This window comes from Ascidiella aspersa, chromosome 3 (assembly GCF_963924565.1).
Source record: "Ascidiella aspersa chromosome 3, kaAscAspe10.2, whole genome shotgun sequence".
Classification (NCBI taxonomy): Eukaryota; Metazoa; Chordata; class Ascidiacea; order Phlebobranchia; family Ascidiidae; genus Ascidiella; species Ascidiella aspersa.
The window spans coordinates 22280245-22305495 of record NC_139449.1 but is presented as its reverse complement, the minus strand read 5'-3'; the positions used below and the strand labels follow the sequence as shown (position 1 = coordinate 22305495).

General features: G+C 36.5%; 3 protein-coding genes across 3 annotated transcripts; 2 read left to right on the top strand and 1 right to left on the bottom strand.

The window, feature by feature from the left end:
* Positions 1–4529: 4529 nt before the first annotated feature.
* Positions 4530–7847, top strand: LOC146160863 (methyltransferase-like protein 27). Its single transcript, XM_083385436.1, has 4 exons — positions 4530–5448; positions 6028–6139; positions 6662–6782; positions 7016–7847. Exons 1-4 carry the CDS (start codon positions 5211–5213, stop codon positions 7250–7252), a joined length of 708 nt encoding a protein of 235 aa, XP_083241562.1. The 5' UTR covers positions 4530–5210; the 3' UTR covers positions 7253–7847.
* A 3188-nt stretch (positions 7848–11035) lies between these two features.
* LOC146160862 (methyltransferase-like protein 27) lies at positions 11036–12189 on the top strand. Its single transcript, XM_083385035.1, has 2 exons — positions 11036–11273; positions 12065–12189. The coding sequence occupies exons 1-2, from the start codon at positions 11036–11038 to the stop codon at positions 12187–12189; spliced, it is 363 nt and encodes a 120-aa protein (XP_083241161.1).
* Positions 12190–15119: 2930 nt separating this feature from the next.
* On the bottom strand, positions 15120–21692 carry LOC146160861 (zinc metalloproteinase nas-15-like). The gene is made up of 10 exons (XM_083384674.1): positions 21518–21692; positions 20834–20968; positions 19615–19758; positions 18520–18678; positions 18015–18172; positions 17245–17380; positions 16909–17060; positions 16481–16727; positions 15741–15854; positions 15120–15325 (listed from the first exon to the last, which is right to left on the bottom strand). Exons 1-10 carry the CDS (start codon positions 21522–21524, stop codon positions 15210–15212), a joined length of 1368 nt encoding a protein of 455 aa, XP_083240800.1. The 5' UTR covers positions 21525–21692; the 3' UTR covers positions 15120–15209.
* Between the last annotated feature and the right edge of the window lie 3559 nt (positions 21693–25251).

The window sequence follows — 25251 nt, the reverse complement described above, 5'->3', positions numbered from 1 at the left end:
TCGATAAATGTTGTGACTACCCGGCCAGAAGGCGACAAAAATAAATAAAACAATTTGTTTGTGTTTTAGGTTCAAAATATCAATGCATCAGTTTAACAAGTCAGAGCGATATGTGTGGATAATTCTAATGTATTATAATTTGCTAATCGCTTGTATGTCCTAGGTTTAATCTAGTTTTTGTTTATACCAAATAAGCTACTTAGACCAAAAGTCAATATTTGAGTAGGCTACTATTTTTTTGGCATTTACAGTCGAGGAGGAAATATGCGATTTTGTCAAACATAATTGTGAATTGATTTAAAAGTAATTCTAGTTTAAATTCTCGTTAAGTTTTACCTTTTCGCAAATTTAATTCTAATTAAATTTGAGAAGACTGAAACCTTTAATATTGTATTTAATTAAAAAGCTGAACATTCTAATTTTTCAAGTCTGGCGGCGTCTCGTCAAACAGCTTTATATTTACAAATTCACTTAGAAATAGGCTCATGTACGGCATTCGGTTGCTTTTACAAACATTTTACTTAATATAGCGCTAACTCTGAAAACAATCTATTGGGAATATAATCCAACATGAGCACTTGTCAAACATTTTTAATTGTTTTTGGAACTAACAATGTGTTACGGGCCCAACGTGTAATCGCTATCGAAAGAGTCGCCTTTATTGTATAAAAGTTGCCAGACAATCTTAGAAATCAATATTTGAAAAACATAATTATGGTTTGATATAACTCTAGTGACAATCACCGTTCCAACAATTGCAACTTTGGTTTTATGAAACACATTTAGGACAATTAGGAATAAATTGCCTCAATCTTAACAGGTAGAAACAGGTGGGATTTTATCGACATTGTTATTAACGAACGACATGTGAAATATTGTGCTCTACCGGTACTATACCAGGAAAAAGCAAAACCACGAGATAATGAGCCGTTAAATAATGCTTGGTCAAATTCTGGTCAAACACACAAATGTTAAGCCAACAAAATGAATTCTTTTTGAAGGAAATGCGTTTTTTTATTTCAGTTGCGTCAGTAAGTTTAATTTAAAACTAATAAATTTATTTTGGGGTTTTTGTTCTGGTCGCTATTACAAACAAATTTACTATGAAACTATACAATTCTTAATGCTCAATGTTTATTGTTTTCCGTTTAATTAAACCGTATAGGAGAGTTAAATTCATTTTTTTGCCATAGCTCGTCAAAATTTGAAATTATTCAACAGACACGCCCAGTCCCCAGTATGTCTTCAAAATAATTACATTTAGACAAAATGTACTGCAAGAGTCAATATTATATTTTATAAAAAATAAAAATAAGCTCGGGTTCTTAAACAATGAGATCAACCGAAATGTTATTTTTATTTTAAGTTTTTCGCAATCCTTACAATTAATGTCGTCGGCATTGTAGCGCTACGTGCATTCAGTCTGTGTGATTGATTTTAACAATGGAATATTCGATATAAAACAGTATGCACCCCCGAAACCGCAACATTAAATCGACAAAAGTTTTTTACTATTCTCGTGTCACAACTAATTTAACCCTTACAAAAAGGTCAAATTTGTGCGAAACGTATAGTTAATAAAAGTAGAGCATGCTGAGTAGCTCGCCGTGTACCTGCTTTATCAAGCAAACAATAGGTCTTTTACAAAGGCGAACTTGCTGAACTGCTGATTTTGCGAAACTCAGCACAATTCCCGCAAGTGTACATTTTGGCCTTTTGACAAACAAAGACGGGGCTAGGCGCCAGTTCTTTTACTATATTTAACTCTAGCGCACGGGCTTGAATCAATATGGTTCGCTCGTTTAAAGCAAGGTAAGCCGAAAACAATAAAACAGCATTGGCATATGGCGGCTTTTCACACACTGATGGCGGATAACCAATTTTGATATTGCTTGGCTTGCTCTTTTTTACTACTGAACAAGGGGTTTTGGGCTTAGACTCTTGCACAACATAGGTGGTAATCAGTAATCACCACTTGGACCAAGATGCATTTTTAGGGGGTATTTATTTAGTGTTAGATATGACGTCGCTTAATATGTTTTAGCTCACTCTAGTGTGTATATCAAACCGAGCTAATAAGTAATATCTTCATTTAACCCTAAAATCATTTAACCCTAAAATTTGTGTGATGATATATTTCCATAAAAATAGCCTGTAATGTAATTTTAGTCATATATATAGATTATTAAAGCTTACTAAAGATTGATATAAAGAATTAACTATACAAGTCTTCCGGTCTGTTTGCCTGACTATAGGCTTTTAAAAAATATTTTTTCATTGCGATTTTAGTGACTTCCGAATGTCTGGTAAGTTCAAACTAAAAAGCTCTCTCCAACCTGTACATGTTGTTCAACACCCTGTAGAGTAGACAAATGCATCTGTAGGATCTACGTAATTGTTTTTACCTGCTCTCATTGTGGGATTCGTGGCTTATACAGGCTACTTTAAATCAGTGGTTCTCGACCGGGGTACCGCGGCATCCTGGGGTACCGGTTCTAATACCTAAGGGTGCCGAGAGATAATTGAGAAACTTTAAAAATCAGATTTTTGCTCAACTCTTACATCTTTTGTGTAAGATTAGAGTTGAATAAATCCAATTATAACTTCCTACGTTGTACAGAGTTGATGTGTGTTGTTCCAGTTCCGTTTATTGTGTCATTCTAGTAATTTACCTACGGAAAAATCTTGTAGGGGTACCACAATCTTCTTATTATTTCTGAGGGGTGCCGCAAGCCATACAAGGTTGAGAACAACTGCTTTAAATGCTTTGCAAAATAACGTTTATTTTATATATATGAATGTATAAAAGGCTTTAGTGCAAACAATAAACCTAAATCCTAAAGCGGCCACGAAGATTCTTTTGATGTGAAGCTGGAGTGAAGAATGGTTGACTAGTATTTACAGTTGCAATTTTTGGTTAATATCGCTTAGCCTTAGACACCTTAAAAAAAAACAAATTTAGAAACTGACATTTTAGTATTTTTAATGTTTTAGTTATTGGCACTTTGAAACAAAAGGGTAAACACCGGAGAAACATCGACCAAATGCCATTTTCTTGTATAGTAGTGATGGCAAGGTTGGGAGATAAGCGAATAACATCAATTAATTTGCACTAGTCTATGCAGCAATAAATGGGCAATGCCTGCACAATAGCATCAGCATTGCAGTTGTTATTTTACACAATAAGTAGCAACAACAGAAATGTAAGTAAAATCGATACGGATATACAGTAAACCAGTGCGACAACAGCAGCTTGACTTCAGCATACCCACACTTTATTGGTAGTGATGTTATATCAACAAGCAACGAGCCGTGGCTTAATGGCCTGCCTACATTAACACCCCATTGGTCAAGTTTTGTGGGCGTGAATTTGTCGAATTGGTAGGTGCGTTTCGGCGATGTTGGTTTTGAGAAAAAAGCAGGTGACAGCAGCAACTTCTTTGGAAAGTTGCAAGGTACCTATATGAGTTGGTAATACGCTCATCAGATTATATCACGCACAACTCTCGTGACACTGGTGTGACAAGTTCGTGCGCCAACGGTACAACTTGTATTTAAAAACGTACAGCAGCCAGCACCTCGCAAGGTTTTTGAACTATTAAAATTACAGCAATGACGGGCTTTGTGCAATCTGCGAAGAAGTCTATAATTTTATAGACTGTGTTTGGATGAAGCATATTTTACAACTAAACGATCTTTAATGTAATTCACCAGCCCACGTATTTGATTTTATTTAGTTTTATTTGAGGCGTTGATTACTAAGTTTTAAACATACTGTTTCTCCTCTGCTTTATGACGTAGCGGAAGCCAACATTTGCGTAGCAGCGAATGAAAACTCATATGTGCCGTTCTATCGTAACGCCAGTCTTAAAAACAGTGGAATTAATTTCAGTTCAAATTCGGATAGAGTCACTGTGAATGTGGTTTATAAGATATTTTAATAAAGGAAAGGTAACCGGTACGATTGCTCTTCGTATTGATTTGATCCGTCTGATTAGTTCACTCAATGAACTGAATTGATTTACAGTGCTCGAAATGCTGCATTTAGGTACTGTACACATGCATTTTAAGCACCATATCATACTGATAACTTCATTGCCATTTAGACACTTTAACTGTAGTTTGTTTTGTGAAAAACAAATTGTAGAAGGTTTTTTTTAGAGATATCTATTTTTGCCTTTAGGTTACGAAATGACGTTGTTTCTAAAAAGTTTTTTGAAGTTACCTATTTTTTACCTTTAGTATATGACACGAAGTTTTTTTTTGCTCGGCCGGAACGTTGCAGCTAGCGTGCAGGACTGCAAGTATTAAGCACTGCGGCCGTCTTGTCCCTAAGTATTTTCACCCCTGTAACTACTTCCGCGTGCCACACTGATTGGTCATAAGATGTGAGTTAACCTCGTATGGCTAAACAGTGACGTTGTTAATTAAGTAACAGTGACGTTTATAAATAAGACATCCAGTTTAGGCTACGGATTAACCGTTCTGTTCAAGTAGCAGCAGTGTTGCTTTTAAGTATATGTGTTAGTTTTATTTTTCAACCTGGTAATCATTTCCACCAATGCTGAGGTTTTTTGTTTCTTACGTTGGGCGAAATACTACTTTAACGTTATCCCAGCTTGACGACCAATGCGAAAAAAATCTGTACGCCTTGTCTCAGTCGTTAAACGCTTTCCTCGGCTATATTAATCCTAATCGAATTGGCGTTACAGTCACGTACTAATTTGCACTGACGCAATCAGACATAAGAACATTTTTGTTCTTTTCTCGTGAGTGTTATTGAAAGCAGTTTCAGGGCTAATTAAATTACGTTATATTTATAAGGCTATATAAGGCGAAAAATATGCTTGTTTGCATTCCCACTAAGTAAATTAGGTATGGTTTGAAGGCAGTAGCCATTTCACAGCAACCTGAGAAAACAAACTGCCACAGGCGCATTTCCCAAAAGGAAACAGTTCATGAGTTAGTTAGCTCAGTGTTACGGAACATTAAAGATTACTCTGCGTCTGTTCAGAATAACTTTGCTCAAAAAGCTTTCAGTTGTGGGATTTTACAACATATATTGTAAAAATTTCAGCTGGATTTTTATTTTTTTTTTGAAAGTTTAAAATTATCTTGCAGATTTGTATACAGGCTATAGTTTGGCTTATTTGTTTCATTCATTTCCCGTAAGGCACGCGTAAGGTCGACAAGCAATTAAAGCCGCAGAAATGGACATCGATTGCCACGAGTACACCACCAGCTGGAATCGTATGTACAACGAGCATATTGACAACAACGACGCGTGTGCCGTCGTCACCAACTACGACGATTACGCATCAATTTATGAACGCGACTGTAGTACACTTGGCTTCAGTTTGCCGAGCGTAGTCACCAAGCTGCTGATGGACCACATGCAGGCCAACTCTTTCGAAAGCGAAACTTCCCTGTTGCTCGACGTTGCTGCCGGTTTGTTTCACGCATCTATACTTTAAAAAGTATTTTTTACTGTTTTTGTCCCTAAACTTTTAAAATGTCACGCTGCTAGTGTATCAGATGCGACAAGTAACCAAGGATTTTGTGTTTATAATAAAACCAAGCGGAATTGTTTTTTTATGACACCAAACTGGCCGTCTGAGGGTCAACAACGGTGACATTCAAATTACCATTTCAACTATTGGTGGGTCAAATAAAACCTAACGTCTTTAATATCCATCAAACGACACAAATATTGGGATAAGTTAATATGATTGTGTCTAATCACGTGAAACTCGTTTGTTGTATGATAAATTTTTTTTATTGTTATACTTATCTTTTTCCATGAGGTTTTGTTGAGTCACTGCATTGTTTGAATTTGAGCTAGGGAGAAAAGGCTCTAATGCTTTTGCTGAGTCACCCATATTTTGCTGACTAACAACAATCAAGAAATATGACAAATGAGAATGCTATAAATTTTGCAAATTCACCGTTATTTGCAGTTTTCAAAAATAAGTTTTGTGCCGCCCCCCTGTTATGTTTTATTACGTTTCGAAATTCTTTTAATTGCAGGAACTGGTCTGATGGGAGAAAATTTGAAACGATCGGGATTCAAAGGTGTTATTGACGGTGTCGATGGTAGCCAAGAAATGATGAACAAAGCGCATGCAAAAAATGTTTACAGGTTCGTCGGCTGAACGCTATAAGTGTTAACACGACGTTGCAAAAAAATTCAACAATCAACTGTGTATTCCCTAAATTGTCATTGCTGGTCTACGTTAATAATTCGTTCGGTCTGTAAAACGGTAATAGAAGGTAACGTGTTCATTTGTCGAAAAGTTACTTTTTTGTTTGTTTGTTTCTTTTAACGTCACTTTTTGTTCCTGAGTCCGCCACGATTCCTTTACGAAAACTGTGGTCATTTGCACTTTTAATATTTTTTTAAGAGTTGGTAATGTTTGTTATTACGTATTTTGTGGGCGTATATATGACTCGGACGCGAATAACAGGTTTTCTATTCCTAAAACTGCCAGTGATAACATATCTCTCTCCACAAAACCAACAGTTGTACAAACGTTGCGACATTGGCGGTTGTTATCGTCAGCAGTATACACAAGGGTGACATAACTCGCCACGTCGCTCTACACGTCGCACTATTCACAACCTTTAACGACTGACAAACATTACCTTCCTTTCCTTCACGCAGAAAGCTGACGAAAGTGTTTTTGTCGCCCGACACACCAATGCCGATCCAGAACGACTCGTACGACGTGCTGACATGCATCGCCGCGCTTTCACAGGCCCACGTGAGGCCCGAGCTGCTCAACGTGAGAAAATGCCAGACGTTGTTATTTACCTGCATTGTCACAAGTGCTTGCGCGTATTGCTGAGCCAGCTAAAAATCGAACGTTGATTATTACATCAGTTACCAACTGCTGAGCCAGCACGGTTTTGTTTAACCAGTTCCGCGAAGCAGGAACTGATAATACGATTTTAACGTGAGCGATTCTCTTAGCTATTATATTTGATTCTCTTTCGTTACCCTTACTTTGTTACTCAGGAGTTCTGCCGAGTGGCGAGACCCGGTGCGCTGGTGGTTTTCACGGTGCGTAATAACGCCACTAATCAACATTACATCGAACAACTCAACTCAATCGCCGACACAATGGAAGAAAACGGAACCTGGGCAAAAGTGATCGACTTTAAGGCTGTTCAATACGAAATGGATCTGGCGTCTAGTACCGACGGCAAAAAGGCCCCGATGTATTCCTTTGTTTATTGTTATCGTAAGATTTAAAATCTAGTTATATTATTTTCTACAACTTATTCTTTGAGGTACTCAACCACATGAATCCTTCATTTAAAGTTCAAACGATAAAGATATCTATCCGATTCTAACAACGGTGCTATGATAGATTAGATGCTTTTATTAACTATGAATGGCGACCATTTGATTAACCAACCATTGTTTTCCTATGCACTACATTATTTTGCACATGTTGTTGTGGTAAACAAGATTAATTCCACCGAGTCTGTGCAACCAAAGTGAACTGCAAAACCTTAATTTATCTGCGAATACAAATGTATTTCTATAGTGCAATGTGTAATATGTCGAGCAATTTTGAACCAATACGTCACAGCTTTTTGTAAATTTGGTGGCAAATATTTTTTATTTTTTGTGTGGCTTGTCGGCTCGTGTCCATAAATACAAGTGCTGTTGATAATAGCCTGAGTTTGGAGGTTTAGGTTCACTATGCATTTCTATTGGCAAATATATGCTATGTTATTCGAACTTTCAAGTTAAACTAAACAATACATCATTACTAACCTAAAAAAACAATACTTAAGTCAAGTCATTGACAAAACTAAAGCATGGCTACTCAACTGGCGGAACCCGGTCCGAATGCGGACCTTTTCAGTGTTGAATCCGGACATTATCCGTCAGTATTTACTTTTAATAAACAAATGCATTTCGTTGAACCTCTGTAGATTGGTCACGGTTGGATGGAGCGTTGCCACGTGACCATTTTTACTTGTTTTTGCTGGTAGTTGAACTTGCAAAGGACGTTTTAAACTTTGCTCAAAGTTTGTTTCAATAAATAAAAAGCGAGCCACGATACTTTTTTTTTTGGATAGAAAACATTCCTTAAGATGAATACAGAAGCAAGTAACAGCCTGAACAAGGAAATTGACCTAATTGTCATCGAAATAGATCAAGAGATCAGGGATACTATATGCCGAATGTCCTGGTTATCGTACTGCCACCACAACTAATGCATCACCTCAAGAAGTGGAAAGCATTATTCTATGGCTGCAAAAATGGCTAAAACTATAATAATTGATGAAGCAGACGTTTGTACTGATCTGCATTATATATCCAATCAACTGTAGAGGAATATTTACTTAACCCTAAACCAGAATTGCTGTACAGAAAATATGCGCATGTTTGCAAAAATGCATGCGACGTTCTAGGAATGCAACAAGTTGTTGCAGCTGGTTTTGATCAAAATCATTGATGCCATTATTGAAAATCTAAAAGAAAAGACAAAGCACGCGGTTGCAGGTGTTACTACACGTGAAACAGGTAACGTTGTATGGTTTTTGTACATGTGTTTATTTTTGTGTTTTGTTAAATAAGGAAAAAAACAGTCGTTGATCTTTTGAATGGATTTTTTCAAGAGTTAAAAAAACTGGATATATGTTACTCTACCCTTCTACCAAAATGTTAGGACTACGTTAAGAGTCTACTATACTTGCACAATAGAGAAATAGCTAATCACCAAAAAGATATAAATTTTTAAACATTATTAAACAACTAAACAGAGACCCATTTTGCAATCGATTTGTTGAATCACAAAGTACCAAATTCGACACTTGTCAAACAAAACAGAGAAAGTTGTGAGATATATATAGGGCTACCATATTTTCAGGACCCGAAAAGAGGACATTTTTGGCAAGTAAAACAAAAAGTAGAATTGTTACGTTTTGAGTTTGATGACATTTCCTTGCTAGTTGCAGGCAAAACTTACAAAAACAAAGCAAAAGTTACAAAAACAGACAAAAATACAACAAATCAATTTTATTTTACGGTTCCCTTAACTTTTGCCAACAAGGAACGATCATTTTTAACGACCGTAAAACTTGTTTACATGAAATATCATTGAAATTATATACGACCATCAGGACCTACGAAACTGATCCAATTTTTAATTTAAAATTCCTAAAAAGAGGACATTTGGGCATTTTTGAGCGCCCTCGGAGCACCATTCAGTTTTCTTGAGAAAAGAGGACAAATCCTCCTACAAAGAGGACATATGGTAGGCCTAGATTTATAATGCATTTTATTATAAAAGTTCTTGGACATAATTCTGCTAAACACTTACTTCAAAAATACACAAAACAGTCAACAAAACTTACCTGACCCTTGGTATAAGAGGAAATCTAAAAGTCCCCCCCTCCCCCCAAACAAAAAAGCTTTTGGTTCAACATTGTACGTTTTATGTGTTTGTAAACTCTAGTACAATAAATACAGCAATATTTTATTTATTTTCTAATCTCTGGTGTTTAGGAAGAGGTTTATCACATACTGTTGTCCAAGCACTGAGTTTACCGTAAGTAGTGTTCCCACACTTTATTTTTTACACACTTGGGTTGCGAAAGCGCACAATCTCCAACTTGGGAAATGGCAGGGTTTGTATTGCGGCGCATGTAAGCCCTCTACAAAAATGCATTGTTTATTATGCATTTTATTTGCACACACAACCTACCAAATGTTCAAAAAAAGCTTCGAAAACATCTTGAGTCAGCATGAATAAGCACTGATAATACATTCCATTGCGTAAGAAGCATTTTGTCAGAAAAATAAAAATAATAGCTTTGTAGTAAAAAAGAGACCCTCAAGAGTAGGTTTGGCCAATATTCTGTTGAGTTGATATACTTGCACTAATTTAAATTATTAAAATAAATAATTAGGCGGTGAAGTAATGCACAGTTGCAAATCCAGTGGACCTCACAAACTTAACTCTGGGCTGATAGTAAGTTATTTCATGAAGTTCAATAAAAAAACATGTCTGTCGTCTTGTAAAAGACCATTTACCTAAAATAATACTGCAAATATTTTTTAACGTGCAATCAATGACGAGGTTTTTTTTGTGTTGCATTAGGCATGATACTACTTTTACAGTGCAAGCATAACGTTGTGGATGTCTTGACCTTCTTTAAACTAAGTTTTATATCTCGATAAACTTACTTTCTGTTTGTTGTTATAATTATAAGTCCGATTGTCAAGTTGATTTGTCAGTTTAAGATGGCCAACCATTGAACTAGCAGAAAATAAATTATTTTAGACCAAACGTTAATTTAATTCCATCTGCGCCTTGTCCTAATCGTTACACGCTTTCCTCGGCTATATTCATTGCAATCGATTTGGCGTTATGGTCAAGTACATTTTTGCACTGACGCAATCAGACATAAGAACGATCAGTTCTTTTCTCTTGAGTGTTATTGAAAGCAGATTCAGGGCTAATTAAATTACGTTATATTTATAAGGATATATAATGTGGCGAGAAATATTCTTGTTTGTATTCCGCTAAGAAAATCAGGTGTTGGAGGAAGGCAGTAGCCGTTTCACAGCAACCTGAAAAAACAAACTGCTTCAAACGCCTTTTCCAAAAGGAAATAGTTTATGAGTTAGTTAGCTCAGTGTTACGGAACATTAGAAATTACTCTGCGCCTGTTCTGATTAAATTTTCTTCCATTTGTAGGATTTTACAACATATATTTTTAAATCTGTTGCTCAGAGTTTGATTTACTAAAAAATTGCTAAAACGGAATTAAGAAAATATTAAATATTGGAAGCAATGCATATTACACGGATTTAAATTGTATCTAGAAGCATTAACGTGTAACATTAACCTGAAACCGTAGAGGCGACTATAATTAAAGCCAACACTGGTTTAAATGCAAAAATTAATGATTGTGGCCAAATTATAATTTGTATACAGGCTATCTTTAGTTTGGCTTATTTGTTTCTTTCATTTCCCTTAAGGCGCGCTTCAGGTTGACAATTAAAGCCGCAGTAATGGACATCGATTGCCACGAGTACACCACCAGCTGGAATCGTATGTACAACGAGCATATTGACAACAACGACGCGTGTGCCGTCGTCACCAACTACGACGATTACGCATCAATTTATGAACGCGACTGTAGTACACTTGGCTTCAGTTTGCCGAGCGTAGTCACCAAGCTGCTGATGAACCACATGCCGGCCAACTCTTTTGACAGCGAAACTTCCCTGTTCCTCGACGTTGCTGCCGGTTTGTTTACGCTTTAAAATGTATACTTTTGAAAGTTTTATTTACTGCTTTTGTCCCTAAACGGATGTATTTGCAGGAACAACCCATAACTTTTAAAATATCACGCTGCTAGTGCATCAGATGTGACAAGTAACCAGAGATTTGTGTACATAATCAAACTGGCCGCCTGAGTGTCAACAACGGTGACAAAAGATTCAAATTACCATTTAAACCAGTGTTTCTCAGCCTTTTATTGCTAGCGGCACACCTCAGAAATATTAAATAGTTTGCGGCACCCGTACAATATTTTACCGTAGGTAATTCACTAGAATGTCCAATAAACGGAATTGGAACAACACACATGAACTCTACACAACGTACGAAGTTATAATTGGATTTATTCCACTCTAATCAAAAAGTTGTAAGAGTTGGTCAAAAATCATTAGCGTCCCATTTATATCCTAACGTCTTTAATACCCCTATAACGACATAAATATTAGTTTACGTTAGTATGATTGTGTCTAATCACGTGAAACTCGTTCGTCATACAACAGAAATAGATTATTGGTATACTTATTTTTTTTCATCAAGTTTTGCTGAGTAACAGCATTGTTTGAATTTGAGCTAGGGAGAAAAGGCTCTTAGTGCTTTTGCTGATTCACCCATATTTGCTGACTAACAACAATCGAGAAATTTGACAAATGAAAATGCTATCAATTGTGCAATTTACCGTTATTTGCAGTTTTTAAAAACAGGTTTTGCGCCGCACCCCTATTATTGTTGACTACGTTTTGCAATTCTTTTAATTGCAGGAACTGGTCTGATGGGAGAAAATTTGAAACGATCGGGATTCAAAGGTGTTATTGACGGTGTCGATGGTAGCCAAGAAATGATGAACAAAGCGCATGCAAAAAATGTTTACAGGTTCGTCGGCTGAACGCTAAAAGTGTTAACACGACGTTGCAAAAAGTGTTAATAAGACGTTGGTTGAAAATGAATAAAGAGTTATTCGAAACGTCCAAAATGATACCTACTTCTGTATGGGCTTTGATATTCTTATTACGTCTTACTACAACCTCCAACCATTATGCTCCAACGTTGCAAAAACGTTTCAACAATCAACTGAGCGTTAATAATTCATTCGGTCTGTAAAACGGTAATAAAAGGTAACGTATTAATTTTTTGTAAAGTCACGTTTTTTGTTTGTTTGTTTCTCTTGTCGTCTCTTTTTTCCGTTTGTCACGATTCCTGTACAAAAACTGTGGTCATTTTTAGTTTAATATTTTTTAAGGAAATCGGTAATATTTGTTATTGCGTATTTTGTGGACGCATATATGACTCGGACTCGAATAGCAGCTTTTCTATTCCTAAAAATGCCAGTGATAACATCTCTCTCTCTTAACAAAATCAACAGTTGAACAAACGTTGCGACATTGGCGGTTGTTATCGTCTGCAATATACACAGGGTTACCATCTGCTAAGAAAATTAAGTAAAAAAAAAATAACTCGGGGTGGTTCCAGGATTTTTTGGGGGGACACATCCAAATACAAATAATCCTAAAAACACTTAATTGTTGTTCTCCGCGCCAAATACGGGCGAGGCGCCGAAAAGTGCGTTTATTTGGTTGAATTCAGAAAACGTTTATTTTCAAAGGGCCAGATAATTGTAGTGCCTGACCATCGGGGGCCGGATAACTGTTAGGATTTACAATTGCCGGACAGGTATAACATATTTTGTCAAACTTTATTACCTTGATTGTCGTCAAACGAAGGAAATATAAGAAACACTTCAAAAAAATTGTAATGAGGCCTAATAAATTCCAAAATAAGGCAAACTATAAGCACACAATTAAAAAATAAGCATCATTCTTAGACATAAGCACATTAGTAGAGGAATAATTTTTTACCGCGGGCTGCAAAAGAAATATAAAATGTTGTAGCGGGCCGAGTCAAAAATAGGATCTCAGATGCACGCCATATGACGTCATACTATCACGCTAAACATCTGTTATTACGTTGGAAGTTGTGCGCAAATACGCAACTAAAGTCGATCTGCAGAAAAAGGGCGTCAAAAAGGCATCGTGCCAAGCGCGGAAAACACGCGGGACATGGTTCATATTTTAAAGACGAAATACATTCGATCGAAGCGCAAAAAAATAATTTGCAAATATTAAGCTAAGTTTGACAAATTTTGGTTTGAAAGAGTGTCACAGTGCAGAGGGCGAACTTTGTCTGTGAAGACGCTCAAAAACACGTGGAACTTGAAAGACAAAAGAGATTTGCGCGAAACGCGAAAACAATTTCCATTTTGGTCTTAAAACCAATAGAGTTTGGCGGGGACATATATCCACTGGAAAAGAGTGGATATTTATGTTTCAACAAACATGTAAAATTGTTGAAGGTCGCCCTGGTGTAAATTTGTTGAAAAATGTCTAAATATGTCGAGCAATTTTTACCAAATACGTTACAGCTTTTTGTACATTTGGTGCGATATTTTTTTTATTTTTCGTGTGGCTTGTCGGTTCGTGTCCATAAATACACGTGCTGCTGTTAAAAGCCTTCGTTTATGGCCTCAGGTTCATTATACATTTCTATTGGGCAATTGTATTTCATGTTAATAAAAATTACAAAAATATTAAACTAAGCAATATAGGCTATTATTGATTTACAAAAACAGTGCACTTAAGTCAAGTCATTTGAAAACAGTGACGTAAGTGCACTTAACACTAAAAATACTCAGCAAAGGCAAAACTTATAATAACCATTCGCAATTTTAAAAGATTTGCTGGCATATCACAGATTTAATAGCAATACACGCAATAGTAATAAAATACACCAGACTTGGACATTTCGAAAAAAAGCAAAATCAGTTAAATAAACTTTTTATTTTTCTGCAATCTGGTATTAATTGTACAGGTGCGACCTCATAATGAGGTATTTTTAATATCTTACGTGTAATTGACAAAAAACAAACCTTTTTTCATATGGGTACAAGGCACGACTACAATGGGTACAAGGCACGACTACGTAGAAAAAAATGACGGCACTGGTCTAACAGATTGAGTGCAATAAATTAACAGAATGAACCTCTTCGGTACGGTAAGCCCTTTACGTTATGTTTTTATAGCTTCTGCAAAAAGTGAGCTAAAATATAGATTCGGTGATCATGCTAGAAAAAAGGAAAAACTAACCATTGAATATTCTCATAACGACTTGGGCTCGATAATAAATTATGGGGCTACTAATTTGAACAATTGGATGGCACCTACATTACAGTCGTAAAATACTAACAGTTACAAAGTTAACTGTTAGTTAAACCTCAAGTTAAACCCTTAAAAACTGGAAACAGCATTATAGAGGGACTCGAGTAAGACAACGTAAAACTACCCGAGTCGCGAGTCCGATGTGCGTAGCGCAGTTTTAAATTTTGAAACTGATATGGCCGCGAACAGTAAATTTTGAAGGCGGAATAGCATATGGTGGGATATTTTCCAACCATGTATTGTGAGGGACTGAATTATATGACACCCCTAGAAGTGGATTTCTGAATATCAACCTTATTTCGTTACGTAAGTTGTCATCATACTTTTTGCCGGAGTCGGACTCGGGACTCCGGAGTCGGTCTTGGGTTATTTTTAACCGACGCCGCAGCCCTGGCTACAGCTTGTAAGCTTACTTAGATGTTTTGCAAAAAAAAGCTGTTGGCAGGGCAAGAATGGAAACCACAAAATATTTGCTAGCTGGACGGACAAAAACTGCAAGATAAATGAGTTGTTTCGTGTTGGTGTGTTTTGGAGCAAAGTCTTTGTATTACATCAACGATTTGCAATAAAATTTACTACGACCCCCTTTTATTCATTCAAAAAGTGTACAATTTATTTTGATGCTTTAAAACACAAGTAAATCATCCTAATAATGGTAGTCGTTTTTGATTTATTTACAAGTGAACATGTCAGTTTAACCGCAGTATCCACAACTTTTTCTGCAGTTTGCTTTCATGTAGGACGCGTAAGTTCCTTTGCAGTATCCGCTCTTTTTCCAGCTATCACAATACCCCTGTGTATTTCTGCAACCTGCCACAAAAAGTAAGGGTAGAAACGTTAGGATTTATTTGACGTCGTTGCTTTTTGATGTTTTGTATCACTAGGAATTCTTTCGAAAGCAAATACTATATTTTCCTATACTATATTTTCTAGTATAAAGATTAGCTATCTATATACCTATACTCTTTTGAATCTGAAATCGATGCAAAACAAGTTTGCTGTTTTTTATGTCAAACAGTTTTTTCTCTCAGTACGCTATAAAATGTATGTTATATATAGGCTAAAATTACATGGTATACTCATATATGTAAAATATAATGTTATTCGTTTGCTTATGTCGTTAAATCATGCGCTGGGCGACTTTTAAATTCGCCGCTTGCGTTGGAAATACAAAAAGTAATTTTGCTTTCCAGTGTTATTTTTACATAGAAATACTTATACTTACAACTTTTGCAGCAGCTTTTAAGCATGTATAGCGGATTCTTGGCACATTCCCCAATCGATGCCCAGCGGTGACACTGTCTGTTCGAATCCCTGCAACCTCTCCCTGTTGGTTTTACTGTAATTGTAATAGTATAGTTTAATCTAAGGGGCCTAAAATACACGACCCGTAAGACAATTTTGTGCGGCCGGCGATGCTCTTATAATCTTCAAATAAATTATTAACTATTTTATTGCCTCATGTGTTTTAGTATTCTTGTAATGTCAGACATCATAAAGCGTAACGATAAGCATGGCGATTTTATGAGTTTTAGCTAATATGTGATGTATGGTTACAGAATGCATATTTTGTTCATTTGTATTGCGGCCCTGGGTATAATTTGTGATTTTTATTTAGCGCTTGTAGAGCATAACGAAACGTTTATTTTCGACCGTTAGCGATGTTAAGCAAGAGTTTTTGGTTCTTCGTTGATCCTTTGTGTTTGCATTTGTAGCAAAAAATAAGCAGTTATTTTAGCTTCATACGTGTTCAGTCGTTATGCAATATCTAGAAATTCGAGAAATTTACAATCTAAGATCATCCTTAAGACCATCCGAAAACTACGTATAATAAAACGCTGATAATTTTGTAATTGTGAAGCGTGTTTGAGTGTATATATCTATATGTATAAAAAGAAAAAAAAAAAAAAATATATATATATACAAAGGCTAGTAACAACAGGTTATAACTCATGTTATCCTTACCGGTTCGGCAACTGCGACAGCATGAGGTGAGCATGTATCTCGGGTTCTTTTTGCACTCTCCACTGCTGGCCCAACTGCGACAGTTGACGCTGGCATCTCGGCAACCAGTCACGATGACTGGCCTGGTAGTAGCAGGACGGGCAGTGGCCGTGACCACAGGCCGAGCAGTGGTGATGGAGGTCACCCCGGTTTTGCAGCCGTACATTTTGTTTACTTGATCAATGTCTCGTCGCGAGAAACCCCTTCTCTGTGTAGGAGTTTAAACATTAGATTAGACATCGATGTAATCGAACTGAATCAACAAATAATATTTCAAAGAGAACAATGTGTCTATTTTACACTTAAGCACAAATGTTAGCAGATACCAAAATGTAAGAAAGCATAATACCAAGTATGTTTTTTCATAAATTATAACTAATAATATTTACCTGGGTCGTGATGGGTCGTTGGTTTTTGTCGGTAATGGTAGGTCGCCCGTTAACCGAGAAGGCATAGCTTCCGTAGTGCATCACAGAACCGATATCATAGCTCGAGCCGCGAGAATTGATACGACTGTTTTTGTTGAAATTGTAGCCCATACCTGTGGATCACATTCGGTTACGTTGGTAAATGCCAAAATTGTACATTGAACACTAAACGTTAAAAATGTTTTTATCACTGTTAAGAAATTAGGAGTCACCTCGGGCAAACAACTTTGTTTTCTAGTTGAAGGCATGGGCTGGAAAGCCTAAACTCAGTTAATAGCAATGTACGCCCAAACTCACCGCGTTGTATATTGGACCAATTGATGTTCACGTATCTGTCGCGATCCGGACGACTTTGCTCGTGCCAGAATCCCAGCGAATGCAATGTCTCGTGAATGGCGGTCCCTTTGTTCCAACAACCTCGGCCAAGCGAAACCTGAAAGTTTTACAATATGTATAAAAACTCGGAACACATACCAGTGAAAAAATGTATTCCAATGTTCTTCAGTTTACACTTAATATATTTTTAAAGACTTTGTGGACACAATTTGTAATTCCATAAAAAATAATAATTTAAATTTTGTAAATATTTCTATTATAAGTCGTTTAGATAATTTTCGCCTCGTTGAAATGACACTTTCATATACACTTAGCTCTTAGCATGGGACATTTGCGAGCCTCCTACGCCAGTAGTTCCTAAACTTTGTTTAAGCTTGCGACACACGATTTGTAGCACGAATACGTTAAATTATCAAGATTACCCAAGTTTTGGCGCACATTTTTGAATTGAGAATCACTGCCACCTTAATTAATTACATCGAGTGGCCCATTTCACATGATACAGTTTAAAAGAAATATGATTATGTGAATGTTGCACTGAATATGTGATAAAATAAACCACCTTCACTTTTACAAGATAAGATTAATGTCGACTTAATTCCTGATCAGTAACAGCAGAACACTCTAGAAAAGCTAGCAATTCAGACACAATTAAAAAGATCTTAAAAATTCAGAATTGCTATAGTTTTGCTAGAGGATTCTGCTGATTTCGTGAAAGCTGGTTTCTATACCTCCTGTCTCCCGCCTGCTCGACCGACAGGTGAAAAACACCCTCCCTTGTTGACAAAATAAATGTAGTCTTTCTCGTTGGTTCTTCGTTCTAGTCGCAGGCATGTGTACTGGGCAAAGTCGTAAGCTGCCTGGGTGATCGCCGTTTTTCCGCTGCTACCTGTGTCACATAAACAGGTAATTCAGCATGCAATTTTACAAACATGAAGTAATTTGCTTTAAGCAAAATACGTTTGCAGCTCGTGAGGGAAAGGCATCTAAACTGATTTTTTTTCACTTTGCAGATAAAACATTTATTTTTTAATCCCGATATTTTAGGGGTTGCATGCCATTTTTCCAAGTGTAATTTGTCGGTGTTAATATTACGTAAGATTTGCCTTTTATTACCTAACCATATGCAAAAAAGTTTTAAATATATATAACTTGATACCTATGTTAATATATGATTGGAAATACTTAAGACTAAAAGAATGGTATGAAAATAAAATTATCCCATCTTAAACAAACCTATTCTGCCTGAAACATAGTATGGTATTTTGTATGTTCCATCCCTCCTTTTATAAGTGTTCCATAGTGGAATGCCACTTCCAGCCCCATTCAGTACCGGAGGTGCGCTCAAGACATCTCTCATAATCTGATTGACCTTTATGTCACTTTGAATGAAAGCTAAAAGAAAAATTAAAGATATATTAAGTATATGTGAAAATTCGGTATTTTATAGTGCCAATCAAATCCTTGTCCAGAAATTGGTAAGCTTATTGTGAGATTATCTGCTAGTATTCCAAGCGAATGTTTTTCGCTTTACTATACTGATATACTTTTGTATTAAATCATCACCGTGTTCTTTAAACATTTTGGACTGTATGCCGGGACTCACATATTGTTTAAAAGTTTTCTTCAGGCCAGTAGGTGTGTTAAGTTTATTAACTTTATCGATTTTAGTATAGCCAGAATTTTTAATTGGCAAATACAGTTTTGATATATGTTGTTGTATTTCAAAGCGGGAAAAAAACGTTGCTTATCTTTATGCGCGTGTGTTTCAAGTTTTACAAGTATAGTAAGTTAATATTACAACGTTCTACACTATTTGCAAGACAAGTTTTGGCCTCACAGCATTAGACATCACGTCGAGCAACTGATGAACAGACACTTTATCAGTGTCACAGTCTTTATTGGAGCTAAATGTAATTAATTCTAAATTTGATTGCAGTTATTATTTGCCGAATTCTCCTAATTTGCGTTTTAACTATTGATGTCGTGCATTTCATCCAACGCTTTGCTATGAAGCAATTTGAATGCTGAGAAGGAATCTCCATAAAGTGAATAAACGATCAACTCCACGGCAACTGCGCTTCCACTCCTTGAAATAGGGGACGCGTTTTGTATAATGCTAATTAAACGAGCACATCCAATCTCAAAAGATCAAAATGAGCACTCCTGAATATGCGAACGTTAACAGCATGTTAAGTAGTATTTGACTTAACAAAAACCTGATGATCTCGACCCAACGTTCCTCGCGCACAACAGCTGTTTCAAAACTTGAGCATTTCCCCATATACACGATAAACGCAATAGCATCGCTGTCTCTTGTTTCCTACCCACCTGCTTCGTCGTCGTCATCGCCGATGCATTCGCACGTGAAACACCCGTCGGTATCTTGTTTGTGACCGAGGTAGCAAACGCTGTCCACAAAACAGTCGAGGTCCGGACAATCCACTTGCGGGCCTCCGACGTCGCTGTAGACCTCTGAAATGCACCGCAAGAAACGTATTTTTATTGATGACGGCTGCTTCAAGCAACACTGTATAGATCAGTGGCTCCCAACCAGGTGGAATTCGGGCATTTGTAGGGGGAATTTGTGTAATAGTATTAATCTCTTACTGTCTGTGCTATGTGTTGTTGCTGCATTTGCCAAACATGAGATAAGAAAAATAAAATTCTCGTATAGTTTAAAGGCAGCAATGCAGAACGTGGATGTACGAATAAATTTCGAAAAAAATAGAGCTTTGTACTTGTTCACGAATTATTGTGCAAGTCTAGATTACTTGATTGAGCTGATTGTGATGTCATTTTGTTTGTGTATATCATGTGACTTAGATAATGCTAGATTTTTCGATAAGAATTTAATTTCCGTTCTGAGAATTACATTAAAATATTATTGTAAACGACATTTTAGCAAAATAAATTTGTATGGGGGAATTAGAGTCGAATATCGACTAAAAGGTCGCGCAGGACAAAAAGGTTTGGAACCACTGCTTTAGATCGAGCCAGGGGTGTATCAGGGCACGGACAACGAGGCTAAATTTCCCCCTCAGAAAAAAATAAAAGTATATTTTTCAAATGCGAAAAAAACTTACATGACGTTAAAGTATAATTCACCCTCGTAAATGAAGCATTTAGTAAATTAAAAAATTATATATTGACACCAAATCTTAGTTGCATATTTGAGTTCGACCGATACAGGAAGTTTCTTAAGTTTACTTGAAAATGACGTCACGTATTGTCGTAATTTGTTTCGTTATCTCTGAAAACTATTAAGACCTTCCAAAAACGGACTAATAAATTTAAAACAAAAGATTTCCGTAAATAAAATGAGAAAAACTTTAGGAATTTTAAAGCCATCGTTTATTTTGAAAATGTAGTTCTTCGATCAGCATTTTCTAGAGCTACTCTCGTGCCCCTTGCGCTTACCCGGAGTTAGGCAGCAAATTTTCTATCTAAATTTGTGTGCCAACAGGGAAAAAAATGTCGAACCTTTTCCAAACTTTGAAATAAACGTATACTTAAAGCGCTATATAGATGAGATACAACCAAATCTTACGTCTGGCGCAATCGTTTATCTCCGTGATGTCATAATCGTCTTGGTTTTCTTCCAAAATCTTAATGCAATCTGCTTTTGTCCGCCTTGTTGCGTCGGCCGTTGTGAAAAACGCCAATAAAAACAGCAAACCGACTTCTGAATGTTAAAACAAGTAATTAGAAAAATAACTTTTTTTACATAAGCTGAATCATTCAGATTAAGAAGCTGACGATGGCCTTATAGGCGAAATATATATTTCTGTAAAATTTTAGGAATTGATTCCATAAACAGTCTCAAGATCACTTTTTTACATATTTGATCTTGAAAGTAATAATACATACGAAAATGCAACAGTGCTACAAACCGATGATTCGAACTGCAAATTAGGACAATGTCAGTTTACCAGCTGTAACGTGGTCATAGTTTATTAGAACCAAGTTAAAACAGTAAATAATTATTATACCCCTATAGCAATAACTTGATTCATTTCGCCCCGTGTACGCAGCATTTATTTTTCTATTTTTTTACATTCGTGTTGATTAGAGCATGTGGACTTCATATGACTAAAGCTTTTGACCATTGATCAATATCGGTTATGCCCGGAAAACCCACTACAAAAAACGACGTAACCCATTCTCACTTAAGTAATCTATGTTTCCATGTTGCTCAGAAGCATAATATCGCACTCGTATTCGTAGTACTCACTTTTCATGTTGGCTGATTCTTGGCCGGCGACGCGAAATAAAAACTGCTGCGTTTCGAGAGAAGTGCGAGGCCTAAAAGTTGCCCTCAAGTGTTGCGTCTGTTTGCGAACTGCGCTTTTATGACTCTTGTCGTGCGGTCTTTCGGTTGGTCAACAGGTGATAATTACAGTGATACACTCTTGGGGCTGTAAAACAATAAACGAGTCAATCGGGTTCAAGGCGATTTATGACGCAAGCGCGTATAGTACGTCACTGTCGAAGCAAAGCGGGGTAGGTCCCTTAAATTTCATTGTTAATGGCGTCAGGCAAGCATCAATTTAAATTAACTGTTTTGTCCGTAAGTCAAGAGCAGGCTCATACCCTGTCAAACAAACTGTAAATTAATCAAAGTTTTTTTGATTTGCGAACTCGAGTAATCGCAAAGAGTTTCTATTATTTTAATATGTCGAGTTTTCTTAGCAAACATACAGAAAATTGCGGATAAATGAAAATTTAACCCTTTCTAAGATTAAATATTTCAACGTAATAAACAAAAGACACGCGATAATAATTTATCTATACATACCACAGCCAGCTATCAATTATCGAGAGTTTAAATATATGCAAACGTTTATACATAACAGCTAAATCTTGCCGACGTTACTGTGCAATTCTGCACGTTTCCAGCTCAAGTCTTCGAATATGCAGCAACAACCCCCAGTTTTATAGGCCGCAGTGGATAGCTTTTTACTCAAAAACGGCTTGGCGTGGGCAGATGAATCATGATAAAACTTGGCCTGGGGATACACGAGTGTGCGTCGAAATGGTTTCCACATTAGAACAGCCGCATAAAATGGGGATATTGTCTGTCGCAATTGGTACCTAACGTCTATCGCGTGCAGCTTATCAACCTTAGCGGGCGCCTTCAAATGCGTGGGAGCGTATGTGGGCGTTGGGCAGTGGCCGAAAACAATATTGGCTAAAGACAGCGCTTCTATTTAGTTCCGGTCAAAATGTTGCGCTTTCGTAACAACTTCAAAAATTGCTGTACGTCAACAGTAATAGGCCTAAAAATTACGTCAGTAAGTTAACACTAATCTAACATTTGCGACACAACGGCGACAACAATTGCTTTGGTACTGCAGTTCGAAATACAAATAAATTAATATGAAAGGTTGCCATGTCGTTCTCTGCTTTACATTGACCTTTAATAATAATTTTAATTTAATAAATCTATAGCCGCAATAAAATCGAGAATAAATGTTAGGACTACATTCTATGGCAAAATATTTGGCCGTAAATCCCGTTTTAAACGCATTCTTTATTTGACGTTTTCACTATGGATATTATAGAACGCATCGTTAATATAATAGCTTCTTGTCGTCCGGAATGCTAGTACAACATTTAGTTCGCGTTTGCCTAATTTCTGCAGGGTTCTGCCGTGATAGTCTATCTTGTAACGCCTTGTTTCCAATCCAGATAATCTTTGGAACACGCAACGCTCGACACTAATTTTTTTTTCTTGAAACTATTTTTTTTTTCTTGTTTTAAATTCGACTTCAGTTTCCAATATAACTTTTAAAGTATTAAAAGGTTTACAGTATAGGTGTTACGCCAAACTACACATGATCTCCACTTGACGGCCTGTCGGATGCCAAGCGCTACACTACGTGTCGGTGCAAAAGTAGGTAGTATATTTTTGAATATACAAGGATATAACTATAGCATATTTTGAATGTTTCGAATGATTCTGCATTTACATAGGCCACTTTACTCCTATATGGGCTTTTATATTTATTTTAACAACAACTTCACCCATTATGTTCTGATGGTTTATTAAAGGCTTGTTTTAACTTGTTTTATAGCATCACAGTATGGCGTCATAATGTATTATTTAAGATCCACATTTTCTGGAGATTAGGGCAGAAATTGCAGCCCGTTGTAAAATTTAGCGAACTGTCGGTTTAAAATTGGCTTCTTCGCTTCAGAAAAACTTATATTTTGATTTTTGATTGGATGGGTCAGGTTCTTTCAGTTTTGTGGCAGTTTCTTATTAAGTTATTTGTTTGATAAGATATATTTGGGTTATTCGCATCTTGATGAATTTGCGGAAAATTCTTTACGGCAACTTTTGTACTTTTGCTAACTTTATTTCACACGTGAATGGTTGGTGTTTAAACATTTCAACAGGAAATATTTATAACAAAAATGATCAGAACTATTAAGTTGCCGAAAATAATTTCACTTACGTGCGATGGCATGCAGAAAAGTTGCACACCATTTAAAAAAAAAGTTATTTAAGAAAACGCAAAATGCCCCGAAATGAACGCTTTACCTCCAGCGTTTTTTTTGGTATGAGGTATCAATTGGCTGCGCGCAAAAGTTAACTGTCTTTCTCGTATGTTTCACGCGTGCTTCGGCCTTTGGGCGTTTTCACACACAAAAAGCACCACACTCTCTATACTGACTTCTTTGAACGATTTTTTGGAAATCAACAAAATTAATATATATTGGTTTTCCAATCTCTGAAACATCCCGATTCACATTTTTAATCTAATAAGGTAATGTCATATTTCGTTTATGGCCCGTTTTTTGTGCCGTCTTTGCGATATGGTAATTTGTGTAAATAAAACATTGGTAACTCGAAGATTTTAAAAGTTAAACGCATTAAAAGTTTCTGTGCAACATTGTAGCTTTCAGTTAACAGCCACGCCACTTGGTACTGCCAATATATGGATCAATGTGCATATACTTTAACTGTGCTCGGCGCTTTACGCGAACTATTTTTTTTCAAAATTTGACTTTTGTGGCACACAACTCCCAATGTTATAATAGGTTCGTAAGTTTTTTTCATAGCGTAACAGTATATGACGTCATATTGAGTGTATATTAGATCCTATTTTTGCCCCGATCCTTCACAACATTTTATGTTTTTCATGCCAACCGCTGTCTTAACTAAACGTCAGACCTGGAACTTTTATATGGTCACTTCACCGGATTTCGAAAGAATCGTTGAACCCGAACCAAACCTAAAAAGTCAAACGCTTCGACCCCCTGTCTTTTAGGGATACATATACAGTACACTCAAATAAACTATAGAGAATGCATCATCAAATCCATATTATGTTTGTATTTTTAATATTGCCACTGTTAGAATATTTAATAACTGCCTGTGCCTATTTACTACTAAACAAAAAGAGTTCATGTTTAATGTGATCATTCTATTATTGCACATGATACAAAAACACGTCAAGGTGCGACATCAAAAAAGAAATAAGTTAGCGTTTAACACAATAATGAAATATTTCATAAAAAAAACGTTTTTGCATAAAAAAAGAATGTGAAATGGAGGAAGCAAACACAAATTTAAACCACACACTCTTCGATCAAGTAACACAAAAAACGTGAAGTCTTCTAGTGCGTTGGTAGCGCTTAAAATAGCGCTTTTATACTTTGTTTGGATGTAAATTGTGCTGTAATGGATTTACCCTTAAGTAAGTTTTTGTTTTGTATCGTCGTTTGTTGAGCGTCGCTTCTTTTCCTTGGGGTGCAGAGGAGGCTTATGCGTTACATTTTCCACCTTGGTTTTCGGTTGAACGCCTTGCATAGTTATGGTTAGGTTACCACTTTTGCGCACTCCAACAGGTTTGGTTGTCAATGGTCGCGCGGGCTTCAAACCCACATTGTCGGCCGCGCGCTCCTCCAAAGTTCTGAGACGCCTTGTTCTGCCTTGGTTCCGTGCAACGATATCGGCTG

Excerpts from the sequence above, each read along its gene's own strand:
- LOC146160863 (XM_083385436.1), top strand. The coding sequence starts at position 5,211 with ATGGACATCGATTGCCACGAGTACACCACCAGCTGGAATCGTATGTAC. Across the intron at positions 6,140-6,661 it reads CATGCAAAAAATGTTTACAG|AAAGCTGACGAAAGTGTTTT; the intron begins GTTCGTCGGCTG and ends TCCTTCACGCAG. Across the intron at positions 6,783-7,015 it reads TGAGGCCCGAGCTGCTCAAC|GAGTTCTGCCGAGTGGCGAG; the intron begins GTGAGAAAATGC and ends TTTGTTACTCAG.
- LOC146160862 (XM_083385035.1), top strand. The coding sequence starts at position 11,036 with ATGGACATCGATTGCCACGAGTACACCACCAGCTGGAATCGTATGTAC. Across the intron at positions 11,274-12,064 it reads GTTCCTCGACGTTGCTGCCG|GAACTGGTCTGATGGGAGAA; the intron begins GTTTGTTTACGC and ends TTTTAATTGCAG.
- LOC146160861 (XM_083384674.1), bottom strand. Across the intron at positions 17,381-18,014 it reads GAGCAGGCGGGAGACAGGAG|GTTTCGCTTGGCCGAGGTTG; the intron begins GTATAGAAACCA and ends TAAAACTTTCAG. Across the intron at positions 17,061-17,244 it reads TTGGTCCAATATACAACGCG|GTATGGGCTACAATTTCAAC; the intron begins GTGAGTTTGGGC and ends TGTGATCCACAG.